Source organism: Solanum dulcamara, chromosome 2, assembly GCF_947179165.1.
Source record: "Solanum dulcamara chromosome 2, daSolDulc1.2, whole genome shotgun sequence".
Lineage (NCBI taxonomy): Eukaryota > Viridiplantae > Streptophyta > Magnoliopsida > Solanales > Solanaceae > Solanum > Solanum dulcamara.
In genome coordinates, this window is record NC_077238.1 from 18,399,842 (window position 1) to 18,427,308 (window position 27,467).

The 27,467-nt window shown below is 37.0% G+C and overlaps 1 protein-coding gene across 2 annotated transcripts; it reads left to right on the top strand.

Moving 5' to 3' along the window:
* The first annotated feature begins 5,972 nt into the window (after nucleotides 1-5,972).
* LOC129880402 (coilin) lies at nucleotides 5,973-27,467 on the top strand. 2 transcript variants are annotated; one of them, XM_055954420.1, is made up of 16 exons: nucleotides 5,973-6,303; nucleotides 7,701-7,765; nucleotides 7,840-8,172; nucleotides 8,308-8,481; nucleotides 9,156-9,228; nucleotides 23,181-23,282; nucleotides 23,358-23,459; nucleotides 23,544-23,609; nucleotides 23,689-23,863; nucleotides 24,380-24,411; nucleotides 25,305-25,856; nucleotides 26,052-26,123; nucleotides 26,205-26,345; nucleotides 26,513-26,663; nucleotides 26,767-26,814; nucleotides 26,927-27,467. In XM_055954420.1, exons 1-16 carry the CDS (start codon nucleotides 6,112-6,114, stop codon nucleotides 27,109-27,111), a joined length of 2,463 nt encoding a protein of 820 aa, XP_055810395.1. In that variant the 5' UTR covers nucleotides 5,973-6,111; the 3' UTR covers nucleotides 27,112-27,467. The 2 variants fall into 2 exon arrangements, with proteins under 2 accessions (XP_055810395.1, XP_055810396.1); XM_055954421.1 differs by having other exon boundaries at nucleotides 23,544-23,585.

A 27,467-nucleotide genomic window follows, 5' to 3' on the forward strand; every position in this document is an offset into this window, starting at 1 on the left:
GTGTCAGAAAGTATGTATCATGTACCAGAACTGATGTATCAGTATACATGTATTAGAAAGTATGTATCGTGTACCTTCATTCTCGAACACTTGATCCTGTTTGAAACTAGGATATCTTCGAATTTTCTACCCAAAGTATATTTTGTATAAGATGCTATTTCCCTATTTTTGCAGTTTCAAGAACCAAATAACATTCTCGTTTGCTCCAAAAAGTCAATTATAGGCAGCTCTCTTGCTTCAACAAGACATCCATTGATACATTTTGCGATGTTAGAAGTCATCATTCTACCCCTGTTGACAGTGGCATGAACCCTTGACCACTTTTCATATCCTGCATTTTTTAAATATTGTGCCACCCGTTGATTGATTCTTTCAACTTTGGCCATTAATTTATCGACTTCATCTTTTCGGTATGCCTTGGCCATTGAATAGAAGATGTCACTTAGTATAGCTTTGCTCCTTCTGTATTTAGTACACACATTTTTCCATATATGCCATATGCATGCAAAATAAGGAACATTGGGAAATACCATGCTTACACTCTTGATTATGCTTTCGTTCCTATCTGATACAACACACATATTGTCCCTATCACCAAATGCATTCCTGAAATTCTGAAAAAACCATGTCCATGATGCATCATTTTCCGTATCAACGATACCATACGCCAACGGCAATATGCAACCTAATAAATCAATAATAACGTTACAATAGTTATTAGAATTCATCAGAATCACAACAAACGTGAAAAATGAGATGACACACTGTTATTCAATAAGAAACAATATAAGAAAGGAATACCTGCCCCATCAAGTGTGCTAGCTGATACAAACGTCCCTTTATAAGGTCCACTAAGATGCGCACCGTCAACAACAACTACTGGTCGACAAAACTGAAACCCCCTCATCAAGGGCCTTAACGCTATGAACAAATACATGAACTCATCAGTTGATGACTTGTGCATACTTATGTACGAATTTGGATATACGGTTTTTAGAATATGTATGTATACAGGCAGCTGTCTATATCCATCAGCAGGTTTTTCCCTTAACATCTCCAAAGCATGCTCTTTTGAACGCCATGCCTGTTGATAGGTAATATCAATTCCATACGCTGATTTAATATCCTCTCGTATATCATTAGGGGTGACAATTCTCTTATGATTAACCAATTTAGGTGCTGTGAATGCACTAACAAAAGCCTTTGTAGCATGAACTTTGTTAAAAATCCTATCTCTCAGTACACATGAATGTTCACTATTGAAATATCTAACTTTGAATATATCGGATTTTTTCCAACATGAAGCTTTCATTCTCCAACAACAGCCGTCTGAAAGACATACTAACACATAACTGCATTTATATAAAAAAAATGACATGTATCATACCAATATTTTTTCATATATAATAGCAACAAATAAAGTGACATACTGATAGGAAGTGTGTCAACCCATGTACTTGATACATGCTTTTTTGTATGTATTATTAAAAAAAAGCATCTGATACATAGAGTCATATGAATCTGATACATACTGACAGCATTATTATCATTTTTTAACTGAGTTACAGAAATTGAGTTTTGATGTATCATGACAGGAAAAATTATTTTAATTTAAGAATGTATCAGATACACACATTCATATGTATCTGATACATACTGTTGGATAATATCCAACTTTAAAATTTCCAAATGCAAAATATGCGCATACCTTTTACTGTCGGATCTTTTAACCTTGAAATTAAATTCATTATTGATTTTGTATTTGGCCATTACATCAACTAGAGTTGCTTTATTCTTATAGAATTGATTCTCCTTCACTTCCGCACCATTTGTATCATCTATGTAGTTCGTCAACTCCAATTCTGCTATATAACAATTTGCAACATTACCAGATTCTTCTAAACCAAAAATGTGAGACTCATTCGCATTTGATTCGGCACAAACGATTGCTCCAGATGTACTGTCGAATGATTTTATCTCACATCTTTTTATATCAAAGCTTGATATGCACAGGGGATAATTCACGAAACCAGGCTCTTTCTTCTTCAACTCTATATAAAGATTAACACCTATATCATTACGAATATATATTGGCGACGAGTTACCTTCAACTATGTATCGGATTTCAATTTTTTTCTCTAATTCATCCACACTCAATTCAGCAGCGATTGCTGCTTTTAGATTTGAGTAAGATACATTGTCACCGATAACGATTCCATCACTTTTGTATTGTTCATAAGTAATATCGGATTGCCAAACTCCAGAATGTCTGAGTAGTATCGGGATATTCATATCGATTAATTGATGAAACGCGAAGTTTGCTTTGAATTGATGTTCTGTTGTTTTTCTTGGAGTCGATGCTCTGACTTTTGGCTTCAAAATTCATGTACATAACTGTCGCCTTCTTTAATAAATCAGTAATTGATATAAAGAGCCAATTTTTTATCCATAAATAGCTGATGTGCATTAACTATTCTATAGCTAAAGTTATGTATCAGATACATAACTTATGTATCAGCAAAAGTGAAAAAATAATTGAAATCAACTTCGGTATGAATTGATGCTCTGTTTTTTCCATTCAAGACGACGCTCTGTTTTTTGGCTTGAATCTTCATGGACATAATAATTGATTTTTTTAACAATTGATGTATCAGATACATAACTTATGTATCACCAAAACTGAAAAAAAATTGAAATCGAAGTTGGTTTGAATTTATGCTCTGTTTTTTTGGCTTGAATCTTCAACTACACAACCGTTATTTTTTTAACCAAATTAATCTCATTAATTAGATCAGTAATTGATTTAAAGAACCAATCATCCCTTATATTAAGATACTATCCATAAATAGATGATCTTCATTAATTACTCATTAGATAATTGATGTATCAGATACCAAACTAATGTATCAAAAAAGTTGAAAAAGGGGATATCGGATAATTTTGATACAATGAGGGATGTATAGTAATTAGACTTTTCCATTATGAGATTTAGGTAAAGTTTACTTATTATTATTTAAGCCCAAAAGCTACAAGTCTTCTCTCTTTTTGCAATTCACAAACTAATCGCCAAAATTTCCAATTTTACCCTCGGCCTTCCTTCGTATTTCCATATCATTTTTTTTCCATGAACATCACACCAATCTTAAATAAAATAAATAAAATAAATCACAACCTCATTCTTTGCCAATTATTTTTTTTTGAATGCGCCAAAGTGCGGGATGTAACACACTCGCTATAGCAGATTTCACGGGACAAAAACTCAAAATTCTCCCCAAAAGTGTGAGGAGTTCTGCTTACCTAAATTTGATTCTAAAAAGTCTTACGATTTTCTTAATGTCTTAGCTATTAGAAAATACGATCCACGCTTAAACATATCATCCAATACATTTTTGGATTTTTCTAGACCTTAACTCGCTCAAATTTTCCCGGAGACTGGCCTACTTTATTGCATCGGCACATAATATTTCTAAAGATTCTATTTTTTTAAGAAAAAAATGATAAACTTTATAATAAAAAATTAATATGTTTCCTAATTTTTAAGATGTGCCACATAAGCGAATTGAAGATTCTCTTATATATAAATAGATATAGATATAAATTATATTTATTTTTAAAAAATGAGAAAAATAAGTAAAAAGGAAAAAAAGAAAAAGAAAAATACTGATCATAAAAATACATCATATTTAACTAATTAAAATTTAATTTACCAAATTAAATTAAACTTTATTGATTCATATTTAATATTATTTTTAATTAATCATTAAAAAACATCAAACTTAAACTTTGAAAATATGAAATGAAAAACCATTACTACCACTACTTAGGTTATTTTTTTTCAAAAGAAATTGGGGATAAAAAAGGGAAAAGGGCCAAAACTATCCTTCAACTATTCGAAATAGAGCACATATACCCTTAAACTATATTCTGATTCAAAAATACCCTTCTGTCATACTATTGACTCAAAAATACCCTTCACGTCATATTACTGGCTTACTTCTATCCCTCTATTTGACGGAATAAAATATGACATCTTATATGTATTAATTTACGTCACATAGGATCTCCACATAAGCACCCCACCACAACTCATCAATTAAGACCCAAACTCGCCCATTAAAAGACTCAAACTCATTCTTGACTCTCATAGTTATGGTTTTCTTGACTCTCGTAGTTATGGTTTCCTTGAATCTCATAGCTATGACTGCCACAATTAATTTATAACAGTTTTTAAGCAACTCCCGTAATAATTTGCGGCAGTCAGACACCCTTGCTTGTTGACCTGGCTTTAGGAAGAACACTTCAACTATTTCTCAAGCATCTTTTGATTACGTTGAACATACGATTATGTTGCTCTGCAGCTCACTCCAGGCTCGACCACACCCATCTTCTTCCTAGAAAAACACATGCTTGATCAAGTATCACATTTGCTTAATTGTCATTTTGGAAAATTAAACCTATCACCCTTTGTTAGCTATGTCTACTGGATGAAAATTATAGTTTAGCAAATTAAATAGCCAATTAATAGTTTGTTTAAAAACTACTACAAATTAATTGTGGCAGACATAACTACGGGAGTCAAAGAATCCATGACTACGAGAGTTAGGGATGAGTTTGAGTCTTTTAATGGGCAGATTTAGGTCTTTTAATTAGTGGGGTAGGGTGGAATGCTTATATGGAGATCTTACATGGCGTAAATTAATACACATGGGATGCTACATTTCATTCCGTCAAACGACGAGGTAGAAGTGAGTCAACAGTATGACGTGAAGAGTAGTTTTGAGCCAATAGTATGAAGAAAATGGTGTTTTTGAGCCAGAATATAGTTTAAGGGTATATATTTTATTTCAAATAGTGAAAGCGTAATTTTGACCTTTTTCAATTAAAAAAAAAGAAAAAAAGAGAAAATATTATAAGATGAAAATTGAACTTCAATCAACCGTCTGTTTGGAAAGCCACCTCGTTATTGGAATTGGTATAATTATTAGGGTAGTAATTATCAGGCCAGTAATTACACAACCTAGTAATTACTCTGACCTGTTTGTTTGTCACAATGTGTGCTGTTTGGTTGCACAAGTGTAATTACAAGATTATATTATATTTTAAAAACAAAAGTTTATTATCTAAAATTAAAAATTTATAATAGACAAATAAGAGTATTTATAAATTATATTAAATTAAATATTTAAGATATATATTGTCTTTTGAAAATATATTAATTAGTAAACATATGTTCTTAACTAATATTATAAAAGATATATATTGTCTTTTGAAAATATATTAATTAGTAAACATATGTTCTTAACTAATATTATAAAAAATCAATTTATATTTTTTAAATTAATATATTTTAATTAAATTAATCATAAAAACTAAAAATACAAGATTTATACGAACATCATGGAATGCATGTTTGACAAAAATATTAAATATTATAAATATAATATTGTAGTAAAGTTATTAAAATTATTGACAAAAAGATAATCTATCAAATCTGAATAAAAAATAAATGACTTGTAATATAAAATATCAAGTCAATACTACTAAAAGAAATGAAACTAAAAATATAACATAAGTTCTATATTCAAAATAAAAATTTAACATAATATTCTTATGTCAAATTTCAACATAATGTACATAAATATGATTTAAAAGGAAAAAAATATAAGTTTATAACTTTATTCAAAAATGAATTCAACTTTAATTTAAAAATTAGAATACTAATAAAATCATGCTAATGAAACAAAATATAGAATAAATAAATAATATAAAAAAAATACATGAAATCACAAGAAATAAAGATTAAGAATAAGAAGAAAATAAAAAATAAATATTATAAAATAAAATTTATTTTTAAAAAATATTAAAAATAAAAAGAACTTAAAGTAATAGAAATAAAAAAATAAATTAAAACAAAAAAAAAATATTTAAAAATAATCAGTTTGTAATTACAAAGAAGAAGAAAATAAGGTGAAACGGAGTTGTTGGGCAAATTAGGGAGGTTTATGCCGGAAGCTGCCACCAGGGTTTAACTACTTAAAGGGTAGTGAAAGAGTGTTGCTTTCTTCATCTGCAAAGCTCCAAAGCCGGATTCTTTGTATTGCATGAGCAATAATGGATGGCGTTAGGCTTCGATTGTCCTTCAAAGACCCTGACATTCTCAGCGACTTGCAGAAATCTGAGGGTTTCAAACGAACTTGGCTTCTTCTCAAACCCCAACAACACAGAACTGTTTCTGATCTTTCTTCTTATCTTCTTCACACTTTTCAGCTCCATGATTCTTGTCCTAATGGAATCCTCCTATCTGTAACTCCCTTTTCTCTGCTAGTCCTATGTTTTAAAAAATGATTTTTTTTTAATGTTATCTTCCATTCTTGAAAGATTTCTGTTGTTTACTGCTTTAGTTTGCTTCAATTGTTGCTTCTACCTTATCAATTTTGTATCCGATGTTGTGGGTTTGCTTCTTTGAGCATTGCATTGCAAATGTAACTCCATCGTTCTCTTTTTTTTTTTTTCCTATCTATGCCTGTGCCCTAAGCCCCTAAGTTAACGAAATTATTTAAGTTTTCTTCCATTCTGGAGTTTTTTTTCTCCTGTTGATTACCCCTTTTGTTTCCTTCAATTATGGCTTCTAGCTTATCATTTTTGGATTCCGCGTTGTGGGTGTCTCTGTAACTCACTTCCTCTCTTTTATACTATCCCTGGATGTGCTTTTAGTTAAAAAAAAAGTTGATTTTTTTTTAATGTTTCCTTCCATTCTTGAGTTGTTTACTTCTTGTATTTGCTTTAGTTGGGCTAATAGCTCATCTTTTTTCAATCTTGTTGGTGTCTGTAACTTCTTCCTTTTTTTTCCTATCTCTTCATGTTCCCTAAGCTGGAAAAAAGAAGAAAAAATAAAGCTTTTTTGGGGTTTTTGAGTTTTTTCTTCTGCTGATTACTTTTTTGTTTGTTTCAACTGTGACCCTTGCCTTAAAGTAAATTTTGAATTGGGTGTCTTTGGTATGGTGGAAAATATTTTACTGGAAAATGCTTTCCTTGACGAAATCATTTTGTAGTGCTTGGTTACCTTGAATTGTGGAGAACATTTTCTCAGGAAAAGTATTTTTTTTTCGAAAATGACTTTGTTCACTTATTGCCGGAAGTTATTTTCACTTACAATTATCTCAGTTCTTATTCCATAGTTACTTGCTTCAACCTATTGACATTGTTGTCAACCTTTGAGACTTGAAAGTAACACCAAAACCCATTCTTATTCCCAATATTATGGACAAGGGCATACTCAAGTAACTCAACCTTAACCAAGCACTAACATTATGGAGAATGTCTTCCTCCATGCCAAATGCACCTTGAGTGTTGTCAATTTTCTTTTCTAAGCACTATGGTTCTCATGTGCACTTGATTAGTTTGCATTGTCTCTATAACTTCCTCATCCTATTTTCTTTGATTTCTGCATGTGTCCTAAGTTAAAAATAAACTAATCTTTTTGACATTTCCTTTTGTCCTTGAGTTGTTTCCTCTTGATTACTGCTTTGTTTGCTTCAACTGTGTCTCCTAGCTTTATCATTTTTTTATTCAGTGCTGTGGGTTTTCTTCTCCGAGCGCTATGTTCTCTGGTGCACTTTGTTAATTGTGTTGTTGAGGGGAACTGAAAAGAACATTTTCTCTGTCTTGGGCTCACTATCTTGTCTTGTCATCTCATGCAGATGGATGGTTTTGTCTTGCCTCCTTTTGAGTCAACATGTATATTGGAGGACAAAGATGTAGTCAGGTTTTTATTTGTCTCTCATGTTTTCTCTGTTTCTCGTGTAGATTGAATGTTCTAATCTGATATTTTTGCTTTAGTGTGAAGAAGAAAGGAGGGCATTTAGCTGTCAATGGAAATAATGGACCAAATGCGATTTTAGCTGTCGAAAGACATAATGGTCCCAATGTAGTTGAAAATCTCCAAATTGTTGAGAAGCAACCTTTGATGGGTGGACCATTGTTATTGACAAATGAAGCGTTTGACCATGGTGCTGGAGGTTATGAGTCTTCTGGCAGTGGAGAGCCTGAAGATGAGTCTGAAAAGGAGGAAGAGGCAGAACCAGAGGAAGATACTTCACACCAGAAAAATGCTTTGGTTGGCAATGCAATTTCCAAAAAAAGAAAAGCATCAGAAATGCTTCCTAGCTCAAAGTAATTCTTGATTTCTTGTTTTGGCGTGTATGACTTGCCTAGATTTGTGGCTTTAAATGCGCCTAGTAAGTTATGACTTCTTTAATCATTTTTTTTAGCAAGTGTTGTGACTTCTTAAATCTTTTCTCATCGTAGGAAAAAGAAACACTGTTGTGATGTTAAGGAGAAGCTTGATGAACAGACCGAGAAACAAGAAGATCTTACTAGCAAGAAACAGAAGGTATCTGAATCAAATAACAAAGATATGGAAAATAATAAAGGAAATGCTGAGAGTAATGAGGACAGTCCTATCGCATCCAGCGTGAAGAAGTATGTCCTTTGGAAGCTGTAATTTCTTTCTATGAATTATTACTGTATATTTTTTTGGTATAGGTTCTCTTTCTGCAACCTTCTTGGTGCATTACTTTTGGACTGGCTGTGTGATCCTTTTTTGTTTGAGGATCCATTTCTTTCGTAAAGTTTTAAATACTAAAAGAAAATTGAAGGTCTTGACTCTCTTGGTTACATTTGCGGTTACGTTGTTTATGTATGTGCTTTGCTAGTTGCTTTCTTTATCAGCTGTGTTGCTTTGTTCTAGAGAATATTTTTTTGCGTTTGGACTTTACTGTCCTATTTAAAAGGAACCAACCCATCTTTCTGTCTCAGGTTTGTATTCTTACCAGTCTAAGTCTAAGTCCTGCAGGTGAAATTTGAATTGTTTTTCTTCTCCAAATCATTTCAAGTTTCTTTGTCCCTAATTCTAACTTTTGGTTGTGGTGGTTTGACAAGGTTAGTCTTATCACACAAAAGGAGATAATCAGAATTATATAGTACAATGTGACATTTACGTATAAAATTGTGAAAATTGCTTATCCTTTGTTGTGGAAACCACCTCTTTTGTGCAATGTTTACCTTCTCTGTCTTTTGCCTGGTAGAGGCATTTGCAGTGCGAGTTTTGTATGTACTTGATGTCTCACTTGTTTCAAAATTTCTCTCTTTTGTAGAAATGGCGAGCTTCAAAAAAACGGTGTGGAGAATATAGAGGCACCCCCCAACTCTGATGCGACTAAAAAAAAGGTTCATAATAGCTGTCTTTTTCCATCTATCTTTTGTTTTTTCCTTCACATAGAATTCTTTACATAATCCTTCTATTGTTGGGCTGAATTTGGAAAAAAAAGTCCTAAATTTTGGTGGATCTATGTCAATAATTTGTGCAAATCAGTTAGATTAATATTTGATCTTCACTATGCATGAGATGTTTACTCAAAAAGGCGGGATATCAACACTATTTTAATAAGGGTCACATGCTCTTAGTCAAACTCCCACGGATTGATCATATTCTATAGTTGCATAACTTGTTTCTATTTGCCAGTATGGTTCAATTTAAGTGTTTAACATCTTGAATGGACCTTTATGTGTTTGAGCGGTAATATTTTCTTCACCTAGAAGAGATCATGGCTATATTAAGCAGAAGAGGCATATAATAGCTAGTTTACGCAGTAGTAAATCATGGTTAGACAGAAAGGATTCTGAGATTTCTGTGAGATGTAAAATATTGCAGATGGAAATGGGATCTCAACAGGATGGCTTCACTCTTATCATATTATGTCTGTTCCCAAGTGGTTGACTAAGTGGTTGAGGCACAAAGTAGCGAGGTTGGAGATCCCAGATTTGTACCAGCTGTAGCACTCAGTGTGAGGCCATCTCTCCAACCCTGTCCAGGAGGATTACCCAACTCCTATGCCTGTGGGCTGTAGCAGTCTAGATGGACGGACATCAGCAACAACAACACATCTAATATGATCGCACAAGTAGGGTTTGGGGAAGGTGTATGTACACAACCTTACCCCCTATCTTGTGAAGGTAAAGAGAGTGCTTCTGGTAGACCCTTGGCTCAAGTAAAGCATCTCAAAAATCAAGTATGTAAAGAAAATACATTAGTGGAAAAGTCACGGCGAAAAACATTGAAGAAGAAAACAGTAGCAACTTTTTTCAAAAAATGCTCCTAGGCACTTTTCCCAAGGTAACCTTCTAAAGGTGCCTTACGGACCGATGAACTTCTTTTCCGGTGGTATCTAGTCAACAGAATCTCTCATTCTTCATTTTTTCTTCTTCTCTTCCTCTTTTCTACTCTATTGTGTTTTTCGATGGAAAAACAATGCTTGGGTGGAAATCTTACAACCTTACTGAAACCGTTTCAAAGTCGGAAGTGTGGTATGATTGGGTGGACAGCGCAAGACTTTCATTGAAGAGGCTTACCTTGAGCAAAAGTGCCTTGCTTTAGGTCTACAAAAAACTTAGCGAAGCCTTAAAGAATGTGGGAAAAACTTTTAAGTTGTGGAGATGTAGGGATTTAATATGAAAGGTTCATTTCCCTTATAGCTGTCAAGGGACATAGCATATTTGTGGTTATTATCCCAGAGAACAAATTTAATGAAGGGTAGGGGAATCTTGCTAAAAAAATTGAAGAATTTATTAGCAGAAAAGCAGGTACTGAAGGAACATTTATTACAAGTAAAGATACATATAGAAAAATTTACCAAAGGGGAGGGGAACTTTAAGGAAGCTCAGTACAATAATAAATGGCCTCAAAGGGAGATACTAGTGGATATAGAGAACACTGTGATAGAAGTAACTTCTCAAGATGATGATAAAGATCTTTTCTGCAGGTGCTTAGTTAGTTGATTTTGTGGTAGGGATAAGATTTCCGCACACAGTGAGGTAGAAACTGGGCGCAACAATGCTGGAAGGGAGCCCTGAACATTTAGGTGTATGATATGAATGGGTTCCATTTTCTCTTTGAGTTCTAATCGAGGAAAACTGAAAGCTTTTGAACATGTCTTGATGGGGGTTTGGAGAAGACAGGGGTTTCCTTTAAAACTTGGTTGGTGGAATCCGACAAAGGGTGTGGTACACTCAAACATCATGTTTAGGTTTGCCCTTAGCCCCTTACATTTTGGATCAAGAAGGTAATGAAGGAGATAAGAGACAGGTGTGGGGGTTGGCTGGAAAATGAGGAGGAGGCGAAGCTATAAATTATCTCCGATGGGCGCTTATCAGGATACGAGGTCCAGCTAGTAAAATACCTCACAATATTGACATAGTCGATGGGAATATGATATATACACTACCAATTTGGTGCGAAGCGTCACCTATGTTTGATATGTATCGGAAAAGGAAGGTGACAGAGAGGGAGTTGGGGATGGCATGGGAGGCGACATTGTAACCCTAAGAGAGCCGTTGAGGATCCTTGAGAAAAAGCAGCCAAGGGGAAAGAGGTTGAAGTTTTTTTTCAAGCGGCCAAGTTGCCACATGCTCTTACGGGAGTTTGAATGTTGTAGGTTCACATATAAGACCTACTATGGATTTTAATGAAGGGAGGAATGGGCTTGTGAATCCTTGGGTGATCCAATTGGATTAACCCTGGTCAACAACAACAACAATAACAACAAACCCAGTATAGTCCCACCATGTGGGGTCTGGGGAGGATAGAGTGTACGCAGACCTAACCCCCACCTTGAAGGTAGGGCGACTGTTTTCGAAAGACCCTCGGCTTAAGAGAGAAGAACAAGGGAGGAGAAACAAGGGAAACAAGGAAAACAAGACATAGGTCAGTAGAGCCAAGCATATAGAAAACAATATAAAAATATGAATAATGAGAGCGATAAAGTCAGGGTAGGAAAGATCGGGGATAAAGGAGCATTAACTATTATAAATAAAATAGGATACCCAAAGTAAACTGAGCCAACAAATATAAGCAGTAATTCCATGCAAAAATCAAGTGTTAATAAACAAATGAGCGCAACTACGACTACTATGGAGAAAGGATAGGCCTAGCCCACTATCTTAGTCTGGGTCCTCCACAGCCTCCTATCTAAGGTCATGTCCTCGGTGAGCTGCAACTGTGCCATATCTTGTCTAATCACCTCTTCCCAATACTTCTTCGACCTCCCTTTGCCCCTCCTGAAACCGTCCATAGCCAACCTCTCGCACCTCCGCACTAGAGCATCTGTGTCTCTCCTCTTCACATGCCCAAACCATCTCAGTCTCGCTTCCCGCATCTTGTCCTCCACCGATGTCACTCCCACCTTGTCTCGGATATCTTCATTTCTAATTCTATCCATCCTAGTGTGCCCACACATCCACCGCAGCATTTGCATTTCCGCGACTTTCATCTTCTGAACATGAAGTTTCTTGATTGGCCAACACTCCGCCCCGTACAATAAAGTCGGTCTAATCACCACTTTGTAGAACTTGCCTTTGAGTTTTGGTGGCACTTTCTTGTCACACAGCACTCCGAAGGCGAGCCTCCATTTCATCCACCCTGCACCGATACAGTGTGAAACATCGTCGTCGATATCTCCATCTTTCTGTATAATAGACCCAAGGTAAAAGAAATAGGCCTAGTAAAACTGGGCTTGGTCTTGATTTGCACTCGTCTTTGAAGAGATTAACCCCAGAGCCTTTTATAGACTCTATTTCATTGACCCTGGACTTGGAGCTGATGTACTTGACAATCAACAGTAATCTGGTAGTTTGCATGAGAATGGCGACTCAAATCTTTGAGGAATTAAATCCAAAATGTTCAAAGTAGTTTGAGTAGAGTGGTTAAGCACAACCCAACGGTGAAACTGATAGAAGAAATTGAAGCAACATCTCATAGTGAGGGGAGTACACATGTGGGGTAGTTATCATTGGACAATTGGGACATTATATCTAGTCTTCTCCACTTCAAATTGATGATACATTTTGTGAAGATGATGTGTAGGGAAAAGCTAATTTATGGGTTCATCTAAATGTCATTAAGCTCAATCAACTATTTGGGGAGTCTTTCAGAGTTGCGGGAAAGAGGCCTATGCTCTTTTAATGAAATTGCATCAAACACGAACGAACAAAACAGTGTGGGAATATTGAAGGGATGGTGCAAGTAAATTGTCATTCCAAAAGGAAGTTAGAAACTTGCAATTCGACATGAAGTTCAAAGATGTGGAACCAAGAGGTCAGGGGAGAAGACTATTTATTGTTGATCAATGAAACTCAGTTATCGCTCGAAATGTGAGTGGTCTTTACAGGGCACAAAAGGAGCTTGGTTAAGCATATAATTCAACATTCTCTTTGTGGCAAATATTTATGTGTTGAATGAGACCAAATTACAGGGGATGTGAAAAGCTTGATAGTGGAGGTATGAGATAACAAAATGGGTGTGTGTGGGGGAGCATTTGGATCCTAGGGGCAACAATGGAGGGATCTTAATTATGTAGGATAAGAGGGAGTGGATGGGAACTGATAGAGGTTGGTGAGCAAGTAATTACTTGTTAATTCATATGGATCAATTAGAAGCTGACATGGTTTTTCAATGTTGTACATGCAGACTGTAGCAGAGTGGTCAGAAGAGAGCTTTGGTGGGAATTGGTTGCTAGTAGAAGCTTCTGTGATGAGCCTTGGGTGGTTTGTGATGATTTTAATGTCATAAGGTATATCATAAAGGGAAAGCTGTCACAGAATCTGAGGGGGCAATGGTTGAATTCATATGTTGCTCTGACTCTTCAAAAATGTCAAGGGTGCGTGTCGGATTCACCAGAAGTAGTGTATTTTTGGAGAATCCGATATGGGTGTGACATCGAAAGTGGAAAGTCCGCGCAACTTAGCTGAATTCTCTTAATGTATTAATGACTTGGAATTGTCAGACCCTCTTTTATTTAGAGGGTCATTTTCTTGGAGGAGGGGAGATAATCAAAGGAGTGCATCCAAAATTGATAGATTCTTATATTCATTTGATTGGGAGGTTACTTTTCTATAGGTTAAACAGCATGCTACCAAAGCTGGGTTCATATCACAATTAAGAAGACATTTCAAATTCGAATATTGGTGGATGGGGTTGGAGGGCTTTAAGGACAAGGTGAAAGCATGGTGGATCTCATTTCCAAGTGTGGATCTCATTTTCAATCTATTTTCACTAAGTCTGTCCAATAGATTAAAACTTATTTTTTGCTAAATTAATTTGGATTTTTTTTTTGTAAAATGCCCAATACCTGTTTTAAACATTAAAATACTTCTCAAAGAACTCTAGGCTATTGCCAACATGATGTATACAACAACAACCCAGTGAAATCCCACATCGTGGGGTCTGGGAGGGTAAAGTGTACGCAGACCCGACTCCTACCAAAGTAGGACGACTGTTTTCGAAAGACCCTCGGCTCAATAGAAGCATAGAAAAAGGTTAGACAAGAATATTAAAAGTAGATAAGTAGATAACGAAATAATCAAAGCACAAAAAACAGTAGGTATTATTAGATAATAACATAAATACCATAAATCAGAGTACAAGAAATCATAGTGCATTAATATGCCTACGGATAAGGGGGAATAATGCCACTATGTACTAGTCTTCTACCCTAATGTGTGTCCTCCACACCCTCCTATCTAAGGTCATGTCCTCGGTAAGTCGTAAATGCGCCATGTCCTGTCTGATCACCTCTCCCCAATATTTCTTCGGCCTACCCCTACCTCTTCTGAAATCATCCATGGCCAACCTCTCACATCTCCGCACTGGTGCATCTGAGACTCTCCTCTTCACATGCCCAAACCATCTCAGTCGCGTCTCCCGTAACTTGCCAACATGATGTATGTTTTGGTAATTTCCCATTAATGAGTGCAGAAACCCATGTTGAAACCATATGGCCTGGGGGCTTTGTCAGTGGCACATAACTTGATTCCATCAAGAACCTCTTATACCCTTCGGGGTGGCCCAGTGGTTTGGGCTTGAGACTTTCATGTTGGAGGTCTCAAGTTCGAAACCCCTTCCCTGCGAAAGCAGGGGGTTTGCCTTCTGAGTTGCCTAGTGCGGATTACTTCTCCTGTGTGGTTTGCGAGCTATTGCATAGGAGCGGGGTTTATCCCGTGCGCACCCAAAGGGTAGCGGCTGCGGGTTTCCCTTGTCAGAGGAAAACCGAACCTCTTGTTCCTCAAAACCTTTGAAGCCATTCCCTTTCCTGCTTAGTGATTTCAGAAATCACTCCCCTCTCCCTCTCTGTGAAATTGAAACCAGGCCTTTAGGTTTCTGCTTCTGTTTCTGTATAAAGCTGCTTGTAGAACATGATTATTTCATCTTTGATAGCTTTAGTCTCCACTAAATTTTCTCCTTCAACCACTAGGTGTTCAATGTAGTTGTTTCTCTTATGAGCATTTGCGGATCTTCGATAGAATTTTGTAATTTTCTCTCCATGCTTCAACCATTGAATTCTGGATCTTTGCCTCCAATGTATTACTACATTTATAGCCACTTCATCAAGTTTTGTTAGGAGTTTAGCTTTTAAAGCCACTTCTTCACTTTTAGATCGTTGTTGTTGTGCTTTGTCAATCACTGATATTTGATAGAAAATATTGCTCTTTTTCATTGTCAAGTTCCTTGAGTAACCAGATTCCATTCTTTTAGTTTGATCTCCAGACCCTTTTAACTTACTTGCTAGAATGTGGTTTGGTTACCTTCAGTTTCAAAGGGATCCAACCAGCATTTAACCTGCTCTTTGAAACCATCCACTCTTAGCCACCATTTTTCAATTTTCAATAAAGAATTTGAATTGTCCCAATTCCCACATCTCAAGGATATAGGCCAGCTGGCTACCTCCAAAAAGTTACGAGCTATTTTCATAATTGCATAGATCCTAGGAAATCTACCAACTGTTCTATTTCTTCTATACCATCTTCTTTACACCAAAAATACATGTTAATGCAATTTTCTTTAACCTTCTCAATAGTGTTAGTAATATTCTCATGACACATGAGGTTTCTTTCTCTCCAAATAGCCCACCAGACACAAGTAGGTACTATAGACCACCATCTCTTTTGGGTCTTGCTCCCCCTTCTCATCCAACAGCTTAAAAGATCGGCAGTATGTTCTGGCATCACCCAGGGCTCTTGAGAAATGCTGAGAAGCTCATGCCACACCTGAACAGTAATCCTACAGTGTAGGAATAAGTGGTTGTTAGTTTCCTCCTCATGACAAAAAAAACATCTGGAGATAATCTAGAAGCCTCTTTTCTTGAGTTTTCCCCCGAGTGAGACTTGCCCTTCTGGAGACCAACCTGGTGAAGCATTTCACCTTGGTTGGGGTGTTGCACTTCCATATTTGTTTCCATGGACCTAGAATTTCCCCTGGTTGAGACATAATCTCTCTCGTGTACAGTATACCCACGGAGAACTTGTCATCAGAGTCGTGTTTCCATCTTATACCATCTTTATCTGTAGTAAGACCTGTGAATTCACCCAATTTGAGTAGCAGTTCAGCAATTCTATCCACTTCTCAGTTCCCAATCATTTAGATTTCTCCTAAATGTGAGATTCCGGCCCTGAGGGGACCAGATCTCAGCAATTTTAGCATTAGGATTGGCATAGAATGTAAATAGATCTAGGAAGACTGACTTTAAACACTCATGTCCAATCCACTTGTCCTTCCAAAAAAATATTTTGTTATTCTCTCCCACTTTAAACACCAAATTTTCCTTCAGACTAGACCATAAATTTTTTATTGATCTCCATACTAATACCCCATACATGCTATCTACTGCATTATACACCCATTCCTCATTCTGCTCATACTTGTTAAGAATTACTCTTCTCCATAATGCTCGATCTTCAACCACAAATCTCCAAAGCCATTTAGAAAGTAAACTTTTGTTCTGGACCCTCAGATTCTTTATACCAAGACCTCCTGTCTTCTTGCTTAGTAAGGTTGTTTTCCATTTAACTTGGTGTATTCTTTTTCCTTCTTTATTCCCCAACATAAGAAATCTCTTCTCAATTTATCCAACCTCTCTTCTGTCTTTGCTGGTAAAGGGAAAAGTGACATAACTATGTAGGCAGCACATCCAGAACAGAATTGATCAAGGTGACTCTTCCTCCCAAAGATAGGTATTGTGCCTTCCAATTAGCCAACCTCTTATCTGTCTTCCCAATGATTCCATCCCAAATCTCAAGCTCGTTGTGATTATTCCCCAGAGGCATTCTCAGTTAAGTAGTTGGGAAGTGCTCTATCTTGCATTGCAAGATGCTTGCCAACATCTGTATATTTGCCACTTTCTTGACTTGGAAGATGCTGCTTTTCCTTCTGTTCACAGCCAGCCCGTAAATAGCCTCAAAAATCACCAAAACAACTCTAATGTAACTAACTTGGTTCTTCCTTTGCATCGGAAAATATTACTGTGTCATCAACATATAAAAGGTGACATATCTGCAAATCAAACCCTCTCCGGTTACCAATGTTGAAACCCTTTATTCAGTTGTTCTGAGTGGCCACTCTCATCATACTGTTAAGACCCTTTATAGCTAAAATAAATAGGAAAGGAGAAAGAGGATCTCCTAGTCTTAGTCCTCTTTCCAAAGGGAAAAAACCAGCAGGTTCTCCATTAACAAGTATGGAGTACCTGACAGTTTTGATGCAAAAACCAATCCGTTTTAGCCATTTGTCTCCAAATCCCATCTGCTTCAGAAATATCGAGTAGAAACTCCCAATTGACATGATCATAGGTCTTTTCTATATCAAGCTTGCACATTAATCCTAGGATCTCTCCTTTAAGCCTCGAGTCCACACAGTCACTAGCTATTAACACAGCATCTATAATTTGCCTACCTTGAATGAAAGCTATTCACCAATTTGCTTGTCACTGTCTTTAATCTTTCGGCCAACAACTTACCAAAGACCTTGTAAACACCACTAATGAGATTTATGGGTCTAAAATCCCTAAGTTCTATAGCTCCTGTCTTCTTTGGGATTAGAGCCACATAAGTGGCGTTAAGGCTCTTTTCTAGCTCACAACCATCGAGGATGATTACAATAATATCATAACAAACCACCCTGCTCCCTAAGTTTAATAGCTCTTGTCTTCAGTATCTCCCAGAAGTTCAGCTCATCGGGAAGCCATCTGGTCCAGGGGCCTTGTCAGTAGCACATGATTTTATGCAATTCAAAACTTCATCTTCTTCAAATTGTCTCTGCAACCATTCATTTTCCTCCTATGTAATGCTTCCCACTCCCTGTAGATAAAAATCAGGCCTCCACTGTTCTGGATCTCTGTATAGATTTTGGTAGTAACTGATTATGGTTCCTTTAATTGCTTTTAGATTTCTAAATTCTATTCTAGATTGCTGAGTCCTGGCTGCCTCCCCATGCCCAAGTGAATTGCCTGCCATTGAGAGGAGGGTCTATCAGCTCCATTTTCTCAATGAAACTTGTTAAATCTGACATACTTTGGACTGTGAAGTGGCATTTTCTCTTAAGAGGCGAATCTAGTTTTGTTCAAAATCTCCCCAAACTACCCAAAGGTCACTACATAGGCCCCTGGCAGCATCAATTTCCTCGCATAAACTAAGTCTTTCTCTTCTAGAGTTTGGAGCAAAAACTCTAGTTAAACACCATGAGTCTTGTGCCACTGCTTTGAAGTTACATGTTAATGAGTGCATACCCGTGCATATGAGCTCTCTTTTCCCAATTCTGCTATTCCACATGATTAAAATCCCCCCTCTTGTGCCACTTGCCCGTACACATTCAAAATGTATTCAGCTGTTTGCCCAAATTTGTTTTACATATGTAGTTATGTTTTCTTCTATCTTTGTCAGTTGCAAACAATAGATGTCTGCTCCCCATTTGTGAATTAAACTCTTCAGAGTAGTTCTCTTTCTCCTTCCATTAATACCCCCTAATTAAGCTCTTCAAAGTAGTTCTCTTTCTCCTTCCATTAATACCCCTTACATTCCATGAGATAGTGCTTATCTTGATGGTCCACATTCCTACATTAATCTTCCTCTGTTTCTATTGCCATTACTTTTAGAATTCATGTTGATAACCAAACCTTTTAATTCTTGCATCCCTTTCCACTTTGGGGTTTCACAGTTTTCTGGCATATGGTTCTTCATCTTCCTTCTGCTATCATTTTCATGGATAAGGCAAGAGCCTTCTACTTTCAGTCTCGAACCTCAACACCAAATTGTTTGCTGAGTTTCATGATGTTTTGAGGCACTCATAGTGATGCATCAGTTCTATATCTGGAGAATGAGATTCAATTGGTTGTGCGTCTTCTATCTGTTATGATATTATTGCAAGGAATGGGACTTTAGTCCGACATTGGTTAAATGGGGAGCTGATGTTGGGCTTACATAGCCTTGGGCTCTCCCACCTCAATAGCTAGCTTTTGAGGTGTGGTTCTCCTAAAGTTGTATCAATGGTATCAGAGCCACCCACCGCCCTCCGTGCCCATCGTGCCTTGGATGGTGATGCCAGTATGACAGTGTTCAGTTAGGGCTAGCAATGTCTAGCTCACAACCATCGAGGATGACGAATACGGAGCAGGGTGGTTTGTTATGATATTATTGTAAGGAATGAGACTTGATTCCCACATCGGTTACATGGAAAGCTGACATGGGGCTTATATAGCCTTGGGCTCTCCCACCTTAATGGCCAGATTTAGGGTGTGGTTCTCCTAAGGTTGTATCACTAGCATCCAATGAGCTTCCTAAGATAAATTCACTAGTTTCATGTTAGATAGGAGTTATACTGTTGGTCTGCTTTATTAGGGGTACTTGTGTCGTTTCTTCTTTAGCAAGAATCCTCGTCTCCATTGAGGGTATTATCTTCGATTGTTTCCTATTGAGTTTCCACTTCTTTGATGTTTTGTGCGATGGTGATCGAGTTGATCTCTCTGTTTGCAGCATTGTTTGCATGTATTTCCAGTACCAAGGGGTTTGAAACTTTGGCTTTGTGGAAGTCAAAAGTGGCCCATGTCTCTAAAATTGGATCTAGAGGAATATGGCCCAAATTCTTATGGTGGCCCATCCCTCATTTTCTGAAAGGGGACTTGTAAAGCCTCATTTTCTCCAGTGTGCGCTTCACTTTGGATCATTTTTTAAGAACATCCTAGACTTCGATGTTCCACAGGCTCTGTAACCTGTTGTGCTGGTAATAACCTTGGAAAAGCACTGTCATCTTCTATATAGGACACACTACCTTCTTTATTCAACGGTCCAAGAATTGCATCATCTCTGATCAATTTTTTCATTCACTGTTACTGGTATCTCACACCACAACATAATTTTGTAAATAAAGCCGTCGCATTCCATCTCTATTTCCTTTGGGACTCCTCCATATCCTTTGACCTTGATTCGTGCCCTATGAAGATGATCTTTTAGAGTGGTTTCTTTCTTTGTTTCGATCCAGCCACCACAAAAGTCTCGAATTTGTTTGAATGTGGTTTGTGCCACCGTTTCAAAGGCAAACCAAGAAGGCATAACCAATCCCAGTTTCTTGTGACTTCCTTTGGCCAACACCCAGCGGAAGGACTAAGGAGACCACCAGTCTAGAGTCATCTTGAACTTCTTCCATCTCGATTCACCCTTAAGGACATGCTCTGCCTCCTTTTTGGACGGAAGTTCCAAAAGAAATTTCATTGTGCACTTATTGATCAAACGCCTCAATCCCAAACTAGTTAGTGTTCGCAATATAAATCTTCTGAATCCATTCAGCGGATTCATCATAGACTGATTATATTAACATTAGAGGATTTTCCATGGATTGATTATTATTAGCTCTCTACCAACAAACTACCTAGGGTTACTTGTTGGTTTTTTCCTCTCTGAGGGGGGGTCTTAGACAGGGTGATCCTCTTTCTTCTTTTCTCTTTATTTTAGCCATGGGAGGATTTAGCATTATGGTGAGGATTGCTATGCAAAATGATTGGTTGAGAGGTTTCAAGATAGATGGTGGATGGGAGGGGGAGCTAGAAATTTGTATCTGCTTTATCCGGATGACACAATTATTTTCTGTGAAGCTGAAGTGGAGCAGATTAAGTACATCAGATTGATGCTATTAGTTTTTGATACAACATCTGGGCTATAAGAGTAAACTGGAGGAAAAGTAACATCTTCCCTATTAAGGAAGTTAACAACATTCAAGTTTTGGCTGACATTCTAGGGCGCAGGGCGGACAAAATGCCTACAGTATACCTAGGTATGCCTCTTGGTAGTAGACACAAGGCCGTGGAGATCCAGCATGGTATCCTGGAGAAGACAGAGAAGAGGTTAGCTCAGTGGAAGGCGCAATACTCATCACTAGGAGGGAGAGTCACTTTGATAAACTCTGTTTTTGATTCTTTCCCTACCTATGTGATGGCTCTTTTCCCTATTCCTTCCAGTGTGGTGAAGAAGCTGAATAGATTGAGAAGAGACGTTTTGTGGAAAGACAACAAGGAGGGAAGGGGTTACAATTTAGTGAAGTGGGAAGTAGCACAGTTGTGTAAGCATCAGGGTGGACTTGGCATTAGAAACCTAAAAACACAAAATAACTGTCTCCTGATGTATTGGTTATGGAGGTTCAGTTCTAAGGAATCGAATTTGTGGAGAGAGATTATACTGCATAAATATGGTCAAAACAGTCCTTGGTTGACACAGCTTATGGTGTGGGAGTTTGGAGAACAATTAGAGATCTCTGGACAAAATTGCATGGAGATCTAGCATCAAGGTGGGAAATGGCATGCGAACCAGTTTCTGGAAGGATGCATGGACTGGCCAAGCAGCTCTACAAGATTCCTTTCCAGACTTAATGGTGTTGTGAAACAGTCCTGAAGTTACTATCAGTGAATGTTGGTCTCCCCAAGGATGAAATATTGTTTTCAGAAGACATCTGAACGACTGGGAAGTGGAGAGTGTGGCCTCCCTCTTAACAGAGATTGGGGCTTTCACTGGTACAGCTAATGAAACAGACTCTTTAAGATGGAGATGTAACATGGATGGAAAACTTTCAGTCAGTAGGTTATATAAAAAGGAGAACAGGAAAGAGCGGGGGAGGGAAAAAGGATCTGAAGGAATATTTGGAAAAGTATGACACCAACAAAAGTGAAATGCTTCACTTGGTTGGTGGCAAAGAGGGCCTGCCTCACTCATGTACTGCAAAAAAAGGGGAGGCCAGTAGTAACCAGATGTTTTTGTGTGAGGAGACCAGTGAGACTAATAGTCACCTATTCTTGCATTGCAGATTCACTGCCCAGTTATGGAGCATGTTCTTTAGCCTCACAGGGATAGAGTGGACAATGCCTGAACACACTGCAGACCTAATAAGCTGTTGGATTAGAAGAGGGGGAAGCAAAAGTCAAAAAATGGAGGAGGATAATTACCTTCCTGCATATGGTGGACAGTATGGAAGGAGAGAAATGGGAGATGCTTTGAAGATAAAATTAAATCCATTCATGTTGTGAAATGGAATTGTTTAGTTTCTCTATTTTTTTGGTGTAAAGAGAATTGTATAGAGGAAGGAGATGATCTGGTAGATTTTATAGGAGCTTTGTAAATGTAGATTATTACTTTCTCTGTAGAACTTTTTGGAGGTGGCCAGCACACCCTTAATGCTGAGGAATACAATTGTACCAATTTCAAATATAAAAAAACTACCTAGGGTTACCTCTGGGAGCAAATAACAAGACACAGGAAATTTGGAATGGAGTAACAGAAAGTTGTTATTTATCTAGTGGAGTGTAATGCGGACATGCATTTGGTGGACCATTTGGAGGGAGAGAAGCTCAAGATGTCTTGAAGACATTGTCAGCACTGAGCATAAGATTAAGATTAGCTGTATTTTTTAATCACTTTTAATGTAAAGAAGGTTTCTCAGATGTGGTTTCTATTTTAGACATTACAGGATCCTTGTAATGGGCTTGTGTGTCTTGTAAATGTTTTTCCTACTCTTACACTCCCTTTGTGCGAATGATTTATGATATTGTTACCTTAATTATGCTGAAATTGTGTACTGAAAAACTATATAGCATTGTGAAGTAGAGTACAATAGTGTTCTTTTGGCCAGCTGGATGTTGTTTGTGGTTTAATTTTCTTTATTTTTTATATTAACATAGACGTCCTGTACACTGATATCTTTAACTTCACTTGTCCAAAATAAAATATAAAATCAGGCTGATTGCATTTCTCAAATTTACTTTTAAAGATCTGATTAAGTTTCTGCAAGTACTTAAAATGTCATTTTTTTCTGCCAGGGCCCTAGTAGAAGTGCCAAGAGAAAAACTGCTAAAAGGCGATGGTTGCGAGAGATGGCCAAAATTAAGGAGAAGAACACAGTTGTTGAATCAGAAGGACTGGTAAGTGATCTAATGGCGCAGATATGTCAACTAGTACTGCCATACAATGTAACTATTGCTGGTTAAATTTTTCAGCGGAACTGGAAAGAATTGCAGGCTAAAGCTGGAAAGGGAGAGCCTAGCTGCCAACCAAAGGGGCGATTGAATGACGAGGCTAATGGTCACCTGAAAGGACACGTGAGTAGTAATATATATTGATAAAACTTACATTCCTGTTACTTCTGCGTCATGTACTAGAAACTTGAATCGCAAACTTTGCAGCAAAACTGGAAGCAGCAGAAAACTAAAACTAAAAAAGAAGAGGTAACTGGCCAACCAAAGGGACTTGTGAGTGATCTAACATAGACAAATTATTTATCTGCTCTATACTTCTGTTTCTGTTGACAATACAATCTCATGTATGTAGTTGCATTGGAAGCAATTTCATGGTGAAGATAAGAATAGAGATACAAACATAGAAAAGCATGCAGAAGAAAAAAGCAAATCGTGTGGACAATCATGTCAAAATAGTGACACAGAAGATGAAGTTGTTCCAGTTGAAGTAAGGCCTGGGCATATTCGCTTTGAACCTGTTGGAAAAGGTCTTGCATCCCCTCTTTGTTTTGACTACGTGTTCTCCCTATACACATATATATTTACCTTTAACTCTCACCCACTTCAGTAACTATTATGCAATCTTGTATTTTATCAAATTATTGAATTATGAGCTGATTCAAGTTAAAGTAGGTCAGAATTTTGGTGCTTTTCATTGACATTAATCTTTGTTCTGTGACTTCTGTCTTTGCCACGGGAATAGGTCTAAGATGCTCAAATTCGGTGTGGCATACTGACTGGTGCAGTGGGGCTTTGTTTAATATAACTTGTAGTTTCTTATCAGTTGTTGGTTTTCACTTTTGCTTGTCTTCTTTTTCCCTCTCCTCTTTTTTGCAGGTGATGGGATTTAGATTGTGTATTATTCCTTGCCTGTTCTAAAATATGAATCTGATTCTCTTTTTTCCCTCTATCAAAAATGAATCTGACCCAATGGTGTCAGTCTTGTATCTTTTTTAAATTTTATGGAAAAGCTCTAACGTATGGATATCTTCTGGCTGTTGCAGAACAAGTTTCGAAGCAGAGTCAAGAAGAAGTGGTATGTTTTGCTCAAGTTGTTCTGTGATGGTTCTTTTTTCTTGAATTTTCCTTGTGTCTTATTCTGAATGAAGAGTTTTAGATCTTGAAATCCATGTTTTTGAGCATACCATTTCTCAAGAATGTCTTGTGCAGAATCCTATTGTGTCGAGCAATTAAAAATTTAACTTCATATTGCTTAAAAGCTTAGTGGATGGTTACATGAAAGATGCACCAAAGAGGGAGAAAAAGGGAGGACTCGCACATAATTTTTCCATGATGAGCATGGACTTGAAACGAGATTGTGCTGCTAATAAAGTCATGCATATATATTTTCTAGAAGCTCGCATAATGCTATTAATCTTATTGGTTTTTACCATATCTGAGATGTTGGATAATAAATGCTATATATTGTATTATACTAACAGATTGGAAAAAAGAAAATAATCTAAAATAATCTGGCAACCCTATTTTCATCCATTTGAATATTTGTGTTTATCTGTCATAATCGTTATTAATTTTTCAAGTGTTTCATTGTTGGTGAATATTTCAGAATTGCTGCACTAACTGTCATTGCATAGACATGTTTGCCCTCTACAAAGTGACCAGTATCTTGGTCCACCTTTTCCTTTTTTCTCTGATTAGATAATTCCGTTCTGTACTGGAATCATACCAAAATATCAAAAGTATTCCTTCTAGATGTAATGGCGCAAAAACCAGATAATTGGCTGCCTTCGTAAAATTTATTTGACACATTTTCTGCTGGAAATTTCATCATCTTTGATTAGCATTATGATATAGGTTACAGTGTCTCAGACAGGACTAGTGGTAGGCATGTTCCGTGAAATGAAATATGTGTTTCTTAATGGGATAACTCTTTTCTTCTTGAGTAATGAATCTCCAAGTTACGTGCAGGAAAGTTTCAGGTGGAATGGTATGATGAGCAAGAAAAAGGGACAAAAATGGGGCCAAGAGAAAGTTTCATTTTCCGAAAAGAATGATTCTCTAGGTTCAAACAAAGAATATCCTGATAAGAAATGGAACCAAAAGAAAGACTCATTCTCCCCAAAAAACGATTCTCCCAGTTCAAACAAAGGACATCCTGAGATGATGAATCGTAAGAGACAGAAATGGGGCCAAGAGAATTTTTCATTTTCCCAAAAGAATGATTCTCTAGGTTCAAACACAGAACATCCTGATATGATGAATCGTGAGAGACAGAAATGGAGCCAAGAGAAAGACTCATTTTCCCAAAAGAACGATTCTCTCGGTTCAAACAAAGAACATCCTGAGATAATGGATCGTAAGAGACAGAAATGGGGCCAAGAGAATGTTTCATTTTCCCAAAAGAATGATTCTCTAGATTCAAACAAAGAACATCCTGAGATGGTGAATGGTGAAAAAGAGCCTCATTTTCATGAATCAATTGACTTCAATACACTTCCTTTTCTTCCTGGCCTGCCCAAGGTTTGTTCTTGTTTTTTAATGCATCTGTAGCCTTCAGTATTTGTTGCACTGATATCTGCAGTTAACTTTCGACTAGTGAGACTCACACAAAGCAGTTGACAATCTACACTACCCAACACTCCAGACATTGGTTGGTTGATGTATTGGTTTGGTGACACACAATTTTAGTATTTTAACTGTTTTTCAATTTGTCAGGAAGGTCTTGTGATTGCATACAGGCTGCTTGAGTTATCATCAACCTGGACCCCTGAAGTTTCCTCCTATCGGGTATTAGTTATCTCCATCATATTATGTACTTCTGATTGATGTACATCATGATAGTGAATTTGATGTTCCCTTCTGCTGTAGGTTGGGAAAATATCATGGTATAATTCTGAAGCAAATAGAGTTTTGCTGATGCCAGTAGCTGAATTTCCAGTCATTTCTACTGAGGATGAGGCTTCAAAGCAACCAGATAGCCCTATTTATAATGAAGACGGATCTCTGGAGGTACTTGAGTAAAATTGATTCACTCCTATGCGTGGTGATCAATATTTATGCAGATTTCAAGTGAACTTAAGTTGCCATCCTCTGGGATGCAGATTTCAAGTGAACTTAAGTTGCCATCCTCTTAATGCATATGACTGTTCTCAATACAAAACCACGCCTTTTTGCAGATTGATTTTCAAGCACTTCTTGAAGTTCGTCTGATGAATAGTACTCCAGACCAAGCAGGAGTACCTGGTGGGGTTATTGAAGGTTCTGCTGTCAATGAGTCCACTCCAGTGCTTGGAAGCAGTAAAAAGAAAACTGAAACTCCAACTGCTGGTAATTTTCATCGTCTTTCCTATGCTTAAGGAATGGGATTGTTAAAGCTGGGAGATCTAACATAAAATTTAATCTTTTTTTCATTTTCTTTTGGGACCTTAAGGAGGTGGAGAAGTAAGCAATGGAAAACAAATAAAATCGACTCCTTCAGGTGTGAACTAATGTTTTAGAGACTCTTGAGATACCTAGTGATTTATGAAATCCATTAGTGTGAACTAATGTTAGATCCTGACTATGCATCAATGATCAATGTGAATTAACAGAAAATGGCGGAGTAAACCTGTGGGAGCAATTCAGTGATACTCTAAAGTCCAAGAAGGCAGAATTAGCACAGGAAAGTAGTTGGGATAAGGCAAGTACTGGGAAGAGCCCGTGGTCATATCGATCAATGAGAGGCACTGCGCTAGGCCCTACAATGGCCTTCCTAAGATCCCAAAAGAAAATATGAGAAGAAGTTGAAGTTGCATATTTTGTTCATGAGATGAAGTTGCAGCTGCATATTTTGTTCATATTATCATATATTAACATGCTTCATTCTCTAAATTTTGCAAAATTCTCAATAACGAAGAGAATTAACTGTTTTAACTTTCTCGGTTATGAAATTATCAGGGAAGGTTTGTAGTGTAAAAATGGAGTTCTTGATGCACCCTTTATCTACTGTTTCTTAAATTCGGGTTGAGCATTGGTGTAAAGGAATTCAGGGATTATGATAAGCCATATAGTATCTGCATTCCAGTATAACTCTGCGATCCTGTTAAATTATTGTAATGAAATATCAGTGGTCGGATGTACCTTTATTTATAA